Source organism: Elephas maximus, chromosome 22, assembly GCF_024166365.1.
Source record: "Elephas maximus indicus isolate mEleMax1 chromosome 22, mEleMax1 primary haplotype, whole genome shotgun sequence".
Lineage (NCBI taxonomy): Eukaryota > Metazoa > Chordata > Mammalia > Proboscidea > Elephantidae > Elephas > Elephas maximus.
This window is the reverse complement of record NC_064840.1, coordinates 81,167,374-81,177,965: the sequence shown is the minus strand read 5'-3', so window position 1 is coordinate 81,177,965 and position 10,592 is coordinate 81,167,374. Positions and strand designations below refer to the sequence as shown.

At 46.3% G+C, this 10,592-nt stretch overlaps 1 protein-coding gene across 1 annotated transcript; it reads left to right on the top strand.

Moving 5' to 3' along the window:
* Nucleotides 1–334: 334 nt before the first annotated feature.
* Nucleotides 335–8,680, top strand: SLC25A4 (solute carrier family 25 member 4). The gene is made up of 4 exons (XM_049866265.1): nt 335–574; nt 2,397–2,883; nt 3,422–3,562; nt 8,226–8,680. Exons 1-4 carry the CDS (start codon nt 464–466, stop codon nt 8,381–8,383), a joined length of 897 nt encoding a protein of 298 aa, XP_049722222.1. The 5' UTR covers nt 335–463; the 3' UTR covers nt 8,384–8,680.
* The last annotated feature ends 1,912 nt before the right edge of the window (nt 8,681–10,592 follow it).

The following is a 10,592-nucleotide window of genomic DNA, read 5'->3' as shown; positions in this document are numbered from 1 at the left end:
GCAATCCGGCATGAGGCCTAGGGTCCCGTGTCTGTCCCCAGGCCGGCCCCAGCCTAAGCCTTCTTGTGCTATAAATACAACGGCCCGCATGCAGCCGTGACACGGTGTTCCCTCTGCTCTCGGGACAGATAACATTAATTTGCCCTTTAAACGTCCCAAGCTAAAGGCACAGCCCCCAGCCCACCCTGCCCCCCGGAAGCGCCTTCGCCCCCAATGCCCTCTGCAGAGGAGGGGACGGACAGGGGTGTCCAGCCACCTGCCCAGCCAATGCGCACTGCGCGCCCTGCCCGGGGTCCCTCCTCCTCTCGCGAGAGGCCGGGTGGGGGATATAAGGGGGGCTGCGGGCCAGGCGAACGGCCCCTTCGCGTCGCGCAGGGACGGAGACGGGGTGGCAGCGCCTGGCCGGGGCGTAGGCGACAGCGAGAGCGCGGCTCCCTGAAGGCACAGCCGCCCGGCGGTCACCATGAGTGATCAGGCTTTGAGCTTCCTCAAGGACTTCCTGGCAGGTGGTGTCGCCGCTGCCGTCTCCAAGACCGCGGTCGCCCCGATCGAGAGGGTGAAACTGCTGCTGCAGGTGAGGAGCGCGAGCCCTGGGGCGCGGGCGCAGCGAGAGGGACGCGGGCGCAGCGAGCGGGACGCGGGCGGGACCCAGGCGCAGCGAGCCGGAGGCGCGGGGGCGGGCGCCGCGGCAATCTCCGCTAGGCCCTAGGCTCGGGCGCGCGGCCCGCGAGAAGGGGAAGGTGCCCTCTGCGTGGAGGCAGGTCCAGCGTCAGTGGCAGATTCCTGGTGTCGGGTGGCGCCCCGCGTTCGGGTGTCTATATATGGAGACCTGCCCGGAGTCGCTTTACCGCGAGCCAGACCTGCGCCTGTGACAGCTCTGGCACACCACTTAGGCCTCCTAGACCGGCCTTGCGTTTTAATTTTCAGTCCTTTTCACTGCCTTATCTACTCCCACCTTTAACAATAAATTAAAACCATCAAAGTAATTGCTCTTTATTACGAGTTCGCTTGCTGTGTGCCAGGCACTGTGCTGGCATATGTATTTATTTCATTTATCTTTATATAATCCCTGTTTCTATCTTCCAATAACCTTGTAATATAGATCTAGCATATAGAGAAAATGCAATAAATAAATGATTGTTTTTACACAATTAATCAACTTTTCAGTTTATTTAGGGCAGACAGGCATTGTTTTCCCGGTTTTACAAATAAAGAAGCTGAGGCTTTGAGGAATTAGGAACAGTTTTCATTATAAGCCTTACCCGTCCTCTCCTCAAATCTGTTCTCCCCTTCGTGCAGTGAGTATCTTAAGAGATTCATAACTCACAAAGGACTCTCTGTGTGCTTTATAACCATCATCCCATTCACCCAGTTTTCTCTGCCTACCCAATTTTACCCAATAGGGAAAGGCCTCTCAGGCAGGAATGCGCCAATCTGGGAGTCAAATAAGACTGACCCTTTCCATGCCGTTAACCTTAAACCGAAATTATCAACAACAAAACCCCAACAAATTGTTAACAAACTCCTCAGTAATTAGTTAGCTGGGTAATGTTTGAGTAATTTTGGGCTCTAATGACCAGCATGGAAACCCTGGTGGCGTAGTGGTTAAGTGCTACAGCTGCTAACCAAGAGGCTGGCAGTTCAAATCCACCAGGTGCTCCTTGGAAACTATGGGGCAGTTCTACTCTGTCCTATAGGGTTGCTATGAGTCGGAATCGACTCGACGGCAGTGGGTTTGGTTTTTTGGTTTAATGACCAGCAAATGTATTCTCCTTCCTCTTTTGGAGGGTTTGCTACTCAGAGGTCCTTTTCTCCAGTGAGACTACATGGCATGAAGGATTGTTTTCTCCTGCCCCTCACGTCTGATCAGGAGCCCTTTGTGGCAGGGACCCTTTCATTTCCATCTGCAATAAACCAACCTAAACCCGCTGCCATCGATTCGATTCTGACTCACAGCGACCCTATAAGATAGAGTAGAATTGCCCCTTGGAGTTTCCAAGGAGAGGCTGGTGGATGTGAACTGCTGACCTTTTGGTCAGCAGCCGAGCTCTTAACCACTGTGCCACCAGAACTCCCTATTTCCAGTAAGACCGTAGCATGGATCTGGCACCTAGGGAAGAATGCAATAAATAAATGACTGTCTTTACACAATTAAATCACCTTTTCAGTTTATTTGGAACACAGCCTTCTTCCTCAGATGTCCTGATAATTGAGCAACATTGGCTTGTTGTCCAAGTAGCTGACATTTATTTACATTTCCTCAGTATCCATTTGGTTGCCCCATACATTTTTTTCTCAAGTAAATACAAACCTTCTTTTTCTCCTGTCCCCCGTCCTCCCCCTGCCTCGTCTGTCCCCCTGCCCTTCCCCCTGCCCCGCCTGCCCCCCCCCCATAGGTCCAGCATGCCAGCAAACAGATCACTGCTGAGAAGCAGTACAAAGGGATCATTGATTGCGTGGTGAGAATCCCCAGGGAGCAGGGCGTTCTCTCCTTCTGGAGGGGTAACCTGGCCAATGTGATCCGTTACTTCCCCACCCAAGCTCTCAACTTCGCCTTCAAGGACAAGTACAAGCAGATCTTCCTGGGGGGCGTGGACCGGCACAAGCAGTTCTGGCGCTACTTTGCTGGTAACCTTGCTTCCGGTGGAGCAGCTGGAGCCACCTCCCTCTGCTTTGTCTACCCGCTGGACTTTGCTAGGACCAGGTTGGCTGCCGACGTGGGCAAGGGTCCTGCCCAGCGTGAGTTCACTGGTCTGGGCAACTGCCTCGCCAAGATCTTCAAGTCTGATGGCCTGAGGGGTCTCTACCAGGGATTCAACGTCTCTGTCCAAGGCATCATTATTTACAGGGCTGCCTACTTCGGAGTCTATGATACTGCCAAGGGTGAGAGGGGGGCCAGAGGGGGCAGGGAGGAGGAGGGTGTGTGGAGAGAGTATCTTAAGAGATTCATAACTCACAAAGGACTTCGTATTTACCTTGTTTTTTCCTGGTCCCTGGGCTAAACTGAAGCTTCTGAATGAGGAAGTGATATGGTGTAGATAAATAAAGAACCAATGGGTTCTCTTCCTCCTCTCTTTACTGAATTAAACTCTGGGCTTGAGTTATCCACAGAGGAGGACGGGGGAGCCTAACTCCCTCTTGACACAGCTGTATCAGTTCTCAGAGTTTAACCTTGGAACAGCGTCCACACACCCTGGATACTGCACAGAGCTCTCCCATCCCTGCATCCAGAGGGGCAGCTGCCAGCTCTGGTTGGCTACGTCACTCTTTGTGAGGCATCCCTACAAGGGGCGGGTTCTTCCGGAAGGGCTGGGCATGGGCTTGGAGGTGCAGTGGCCTCTTCTGAAGCCCCACCTGCTTATTGCACAGCTGGTATGAGGAATCACTTCACAGTCGTTTGGCTTCTTGGCTCTACCCACAGGGATGCTGCCTGACCCGAAGAACGTGCACATCTTTGTGAGCTGGATGATCGCACAGAGCGTGACCGCCGTCGCGGGGCTGGTGTCCTACCCCTTTGACACTGTTCGCCGGAGGATGATGATGCAGTCTGGCCGGAAGGGGGGTAAGCCTTGGCCTCCTGACCTCAATCTTCCTCGGTTTTCTCTGAAGAGAACACTGTCACTGCTCCTTTCAGTCTTCAGTATCCTAAACTAATTGTTAACATTATTTGATAAGAAGGGCTGAGGGATGAGAGAGATAATTAATTCCCCCAAACAGTCACTTTGAGGAAAAGGTGCCACTGACCCAAGCCATGGTGTTTTCAATCACCTCATATACTTGTGAAATCTGGACAATGATTAAGGAAGACCGGAGAAGAATTGACTTCTTTGAATTATGGTGTGTGTTGGCAAAGAGTGTTGAATATAACATGCACTACCAAAACAACCAAATCTGTCTAGGAGGAAGTACAGCCTGAATGCTTCTTGGAAGTGAGAATGGCAAGACTTCATCTCAATGTGCTTTGGACATGTTATCAGGAGGGACCAGTCCCTGGAGAGGGACGTCATGCTTGGTAAAGTAGAGGGTCAGTAAAAGAGAGGAAAACCCTCAACAAGATGGATTGATACAGTGGCTGCAACGATGGGCTCAAGCGTAGAAATGATTGTGAGGATAACGCAGGACCAGGCAATGTTTTCTTCTGTTGTGCATTGGGTCTCTATCAGTCGGAACCAACTCGGCAGCACCTAACAATAAAAACAACATTCACAACAAGGAGCCCTGGTGGCACAGTGGCTAAGCACTCAGCTGCTAACTTAAAGGTTGTGGGCACGAACCCACCAGTTGCTCTGTAGGAGAAAGATGTGGCAGTCTGTTTCCGTAAAGATTACAGCCTTGGAAACCCTATGGGGCAGCTCTGATCTGTCCTATAGGGTCACTATGAGTCGGAATTGACTCAGTGGCAACGGGCTTTTTTTTTTTTTTTTTAATTTTTGCCATTCATAACTATTCCTTTAGAGAAATCTTTTTTGTTGTTGTTGTTGTCCTTAGGTGCCATTGAATTGGTTCCAACTAACAGCAATCCCATGTAGAACAGAACAAAACACTGTCCGGTCCTACTGCATCTTCACGATCATTGCCATGCTTGAGCCATTCGTTGCAGCCACTCTCATTCCATCACCTTGAGGATCTTCCTCTTTTTCGATGATCCTCTATTTTACCAAGCATGGTGTCCTTTCCCAGGGACTGATCCCTCCTGGTAACATGTCCGAAGTATGTGAGACAATGTCTTGCCATCCTCACTTCTAAGAAGCATTCTGGCTGTACCTCTTCCAAGACAGATTTGTTCCTTTTTCTGGCAGTACGTGGTATATTCAATATTCTCTGCCAACACCATAATTCAAAGGCATCAATTCTTCTTTGGTCTTCCTTATTCATTGTTCAGCTTTCACATGCACATGAGATGGTTGAAAATAGCATGGCTTGGGCCATGTGCTTCCTTAGTCCTCAAAGTGACATTTGCTTTTTAACACTTAACAGTGGTTTTTTTGCAGCAGATCTGCTGGATGTAATACATGTTTGATTTCTTGACTGCTGCTTCCATGCAGGTTGACTGTGGATTCAAGTAAAATGAAACCCTTGACAACTTCAGTATTTTCTCCATTTACCATGATGTTGCTTTTTGGTCCAGTTGTGAGGATTTCTGTTTTATTTATGTTGAGTTGTAATCCTTACTGAAGGCTGTGGTCTTTGGTCTTTCTCAGGAAGTCCTCTAACCCTAGCCCTAACCCTAATTTTAAACCATGCAGTATCCCCTTGCTCTGTTCGAAAGACTGCCTCTTGGTCTATGTTCAGGTTCCTCATGAGCACAATTAACTCTTCTGAAATTCCCATTCTTTACAATGTTGTCCATAATTTATTATCCGCACAATTGAATGCTTTTGCATAGTCAGTAAAACACAGGTAAACATCTTTCTGTTATTCTCTGCTTTTCGCCAAAATCCGTCTGACATCAGCAATGATATCCCTTGTTCTACATCCTCTTCTGAATCTGGCTTGAATTTCTGATAGTTCCTTGTTGATGTACTGCTGCAACTGTTTTTGAATTATCTTCAGCATAATTTTACTTGCATGTGATGTTAATGATATTGTTAGATAATTTCCAAATTCCATTGGATCACCTTTCTTTGGATTAGGCGTGTATATGGATTTCTTCCAGTCACTTAGCCAAGTAGCTGTCTTCTAGATTTCTTGGCATAGACGGGTAGGTGCTGCCAGAGTTGGCGTCTGTTTGTTGAAACATCTTAGTTGGTATTCCATCAATTCATGGAGCCTTGTTTTTCACCAATACCCAGTGCAATTTGGACTTATTCCTTCAGTCCCATTGGTTCTTGATCATATGCTTCCTCCTGAAATAGTTGAACATCAACCAATTCTTTTTGGTACAGTAACTCTTTGCATTCCATCCATCTTCTTTTGATACTTCTTGCATCGTTCAATATTTTGCCCATAGAATCCTTCATTATTACAACTCAAGGCTTGAATTTTTTCTTCAGTTCTTTCAGCTTGAGAAATGATGAACATGTTCTTCCCTGTTGGTTTTCTATCTCCAGGTCTTTGCACATTTCATTATAATACTTTACTTTGTCTTCTCAAGCTGCCCTTTGAAGTCTTCTGTTCAGCTCCTTTACTTCATCATTTTTTCCTTTTGCTTTAGCTACTCTTCATTGAAGAGCAAGTTTCAGAGTCTCTCCAGACACCCATTTTGGTCTTTTCTTTTTTTCCTGTCTTTTTAATGACCTTTTTCTTCTTCACATATGATATCCTTGATGTTATCCCACAGCTCTTCTTGGTCTTTGGTCATTAGTGTTCAATGCATCCCGTCCATTTTTGAGATGGTCTCTAAAGTCAGGGGGGATATACCTAAGGTCATACTTTGGCTCTTGTGTACTTGCTTTAATTTTCTTTAGCTTCAACTTGAACTTGCATACAAGCAATTGATAATCTGTTCTGCAGTCAGCCCCAGGCCTTGTTCTGACTGACGATATGAGCTTCTCCATTGTCTCTTTCCACGGATGTAGTTGATTTGATTCCTGCGTATTCCATCTGGCGAGGTCCACCTGTAGAGTCACTGTTTAAGTTGTTGAGAAAAAGTATTTCCAATGAACAGGTCATTGGTCTTGCGAAATTATATCATGTGATCGTCAGCATCATTTCTATCACCAAGGCCGTATTTTCCAACTACCGATCCTTCTTGTTTCCAACTTTCGCATTCCAATCACCAGTAATTATCAGTGCATCCAGATTGCATGTTCGATCAATCTCAGACTGCAAAACTTGGTAAAAATCTTCAGTGTCTTCATCTTTGGCATTATGGGTTGGTGCATTTATTTGAATAATAGTTGTAGTAACTAGTCTTCCTTGTAGGTGTATGGATATTATCCTATCACTGACAGTGTTGTACTTCAGGATAGATCTTGAAATGTTATTTTTGACAATGAATACACAATGCCATTCCTCTTCAATTTGTTATTCCTGGCATAGTAGACTATGTGATCGTCTGATTCAAAATGGCCAGTACCAGTCCATTTCAGCTCACTAATGCCTAGGATACCATTCTTCAAGCTTTTCATTTTTGACAACTTCCAATTTTCCTAGACTCATGCTTAGTACATTCCATGTTCTGATTACTAATGGATATTTGCAGCTGTTGCTTCTCATTTTTAGTTGTGCCACATCAGTAAATGAAGGTCCTGAAAGCTTGACTCCATCCACGTCATTAAGGTCCACGCTACATTGAGGAGGCAGCTCTTCCCCAGGCATCTTTTGAGTGCCTTCAAACCTGAGGGGCTTATCTTCCAGCACTATGTCAGATAATGTGCTGCTGCTTTTCATGAAATTTTCACTGGCCGGTTGTTTTAGAAGTAGACTGCCAGGTCCTTCTTGCTAATCTGTCTTAGTCTGAAAGCTCTGCTGAAACCTGTCCGCTATGGTTGACCCTACTGGTATTTGAAATACTGGTGTCATGGCCTCCAGCATCACAGCAACATGCAAGCCACCACAGTATGACAGACTGACAGTTGAGTGGTGTTTTTATTAAAGAGATAATAAAAACATTAAAAAAGAGACAGTTAGAGGTGACCATAACTATGTGTCTGGCATTATAGAGGCCTTTAGGCCCTCTTCCTTTACAGCCAGAAACAAGGGAAGAGAACTGAAATAATTACCTAGTTTATTTAAAAGTAATTCTTGCTTCACTCATCTAATAGTAGTGGGTTAGGGCATTTTAGCTGGTGGGGGAATCAGCAATCTGTTGTGACAGAAAAAGTTTTGGCTTGTCTAGGTTGAAACATGAAATTGCCATTTTTTTAAGTAAAAAATAGCCAAATGTTGACAGTTTTATACAGTCCGACCTATGAGTTGTACCTCTTTTAACTGTAATCTTGGGCAGCGTCATCTAACACCAGACCTCAGTTTTCACCTCCATAAAAAGGGGACCACACAGCCCAGTACCCCCACTCCACACCTCCCCCTTCCACTTTTACAGTTCACAGTTCCGTGAGTTAATTAATTACCCCTCGTTTTTGAGACAAAGGAATAGATAAGTCTAGAGACCCCCGCCTACCAGTTAAACAAGGAAGGGGACATCTGGCTGAATGTTGCATTGAGCCGGGGCTTTGAGGCCCAAGTGACCTGAGTTTTAAAACTGGTAACATTGCGTACAGACATCTTTCAGAGGAAGATCCCCCGCCCCATCGCGGAGCCCTTACCAACGTTTGTTTCCACAGCTGACATTATGTACACGGGGACAATTGACTGCTGGAGGAAGATCGCGAAAGATGAAGGACCCAAAGCTTTCTTCAAAGGTGCCTGGTCCAATGTACTGAGAGGCATGGGTGGAGCCTTTGTATTGGTATTGTATGATGAAATCAAAAAATTTGTCTAACGTGATTGAAACTCATGTTCACTGGTTCCAGAACTGTTTTGTGGTTTAATAGACTTTTCTGGGAGAAGTGAAAAGACAGGTCTGGGGTAAAACCAGATCGAAGGGAATACCTCAGAAAAAACGCTTCATTGAGTGTTTGTTAAACCACAGATGTATTTTGTATTTATTTTACGTTTAAAGTTCTATAGCAAATATGAAATAACTGATCATACTTGTACAATTAACTGAAGAACTGATAATGAAGAAAATACTGAATGTAAAGTATTAATAAAGACCACTTAATGCACGTTCTCTACTTCTTGAATCATTAACTGCTAAATGGATTTTGAAAATAAGACTATAAATGCATATTTAAAGCATGAATCATTCATAAACCAATAGACACACTTCTAAACATCAGCTGTCAGGCTGCAATGCTTAAATTTCTGGTTTTCAAACTCAGGCAGATTAAGCACGGGCTGCCTTTTAGCTTACTTCATAGGATGTCGCTGTAGGCTTCGAACTGGTAACGCAGTCATGGGTTATGCTTTATTTTATGCACATTCATGCAGACTTCAGGAATTCTGATGTTCTGTTTTAAAGTTCTAAATCATAGTTTCAGGAATTTTGCATGATTAGGTGCCTGGGTTGTGCAATGGGTTAAGCACTCGACTACGAACCAGAACGTTGCTGGTTCAGACTCACTCAGAGGTGCCTCGGAAGATAGGGCTGGCAGTCTGCGCTGGGAAGGTCACAGCCTTAAAACCCCTGTCTGCACACTCACCGTTCTATCTGCACACTCACCGTTCTATCTGCACACTCACCGTTCTATCTGCAAACTCGCAGCTCTGCACACTCACCGTTCTATCTGCACACTTACAGCTCTGCACACTCGCAGTTGTGTCTGCACACTCACAGTTGTCTGCACACTCACCGTTCTATCTGCACACTCAGTTCTGTCTGCACACTCGCAGCTCTGCACACTCACAGTTCTATCTGCACAGTCACTGTTCTATCTGCACACTCAGATCTCTGCACACTTGCAGTTCTGTCTACACAGTCCTGCCTGCACACTCACAGTTCTGTCTGCACACTCACCGTTCTGTCTGCACACTTGGAGCTCTGTCTGCACACTCACAGTTCTGTCTACACAGTCCTGCCTGCACACTCACAGTTCTGTCTGCACACTCGCAGTTCTGTCTGCACACTCGCAATTCTATCTGCACACTCACAGTTCTGTCTGCTCACTCACAGTTCTATCAGCACACAGCTCTGCACACTCGCAGTTCTATCCGCACACTCACAATTATATCTGCTCACTCAGTTCTGTCTGCACACTCAGTTTTATTTACACACAATTCTGTCTGTACACTCACAGTTCTGTCTGCACACTCACAGTTCTATCTACACAGTCCTGCCTGCACACTCACAGTTCTGCCTGCACACTCACAGTTCTGTCTGCACACTCGCAGTTCTATCTGCACACTCACAGTTCTGTCTGCTCACTCACAGTTCTGTCTGCACACTTGCAGTTCTGTCTGCACACTCACAGTTCTGACTTCACACTCACAGTTCTGTCTGCTCACTCACAGTCCTGGCTGCACACTCACAGTTCTGTCTGCACACTCACAGTTCTATCTGCACACTCACAGTTCTGTGTGCTCACTCACAGTTCTGTCTGCTCACTCACAGTTCTATCAGCACACAGCTCTGCACACTCGCAGTTCTATCCGCACACTCACAATTATGTCTGCTCACTCAGTTTTGTCTGCACACTCAGTTTTATTTACACACAATTCTGTCTGCACACTCACAGTTCTGTCTGCACACTCACAGTTCTATCTACACAGTCCTGCCTGCACACTCAGTTCTGCCTGCACACTCACAGTTCTGTCTGCATACTCGCAGTTCTATCTGCACACTCACAGTTCTGTCTGCTCACTCACAGTTCTGTCTGCACACTCACAGTTCTGTCTGCACACTCAGTTCTGACTGCACACTCACAGTTCTGACTGCACACTCACAGTTCTGTCTGCTCACTCACAGTTCTGTCTGCACACTCACAGTTCTGTCTGCACACTCGCAGTTCTGTCTGCACACTCAGTTCTGTCTGCTCACTCACAGTTCTGTCTGCACACTCGCAGTTCTATCTGCACACTCAGTTCTGTCTGCTCACTCACAGTTCTGTCTGCACACTCACAGTTCTGTCTGCACACTCACAGTTCTGTCT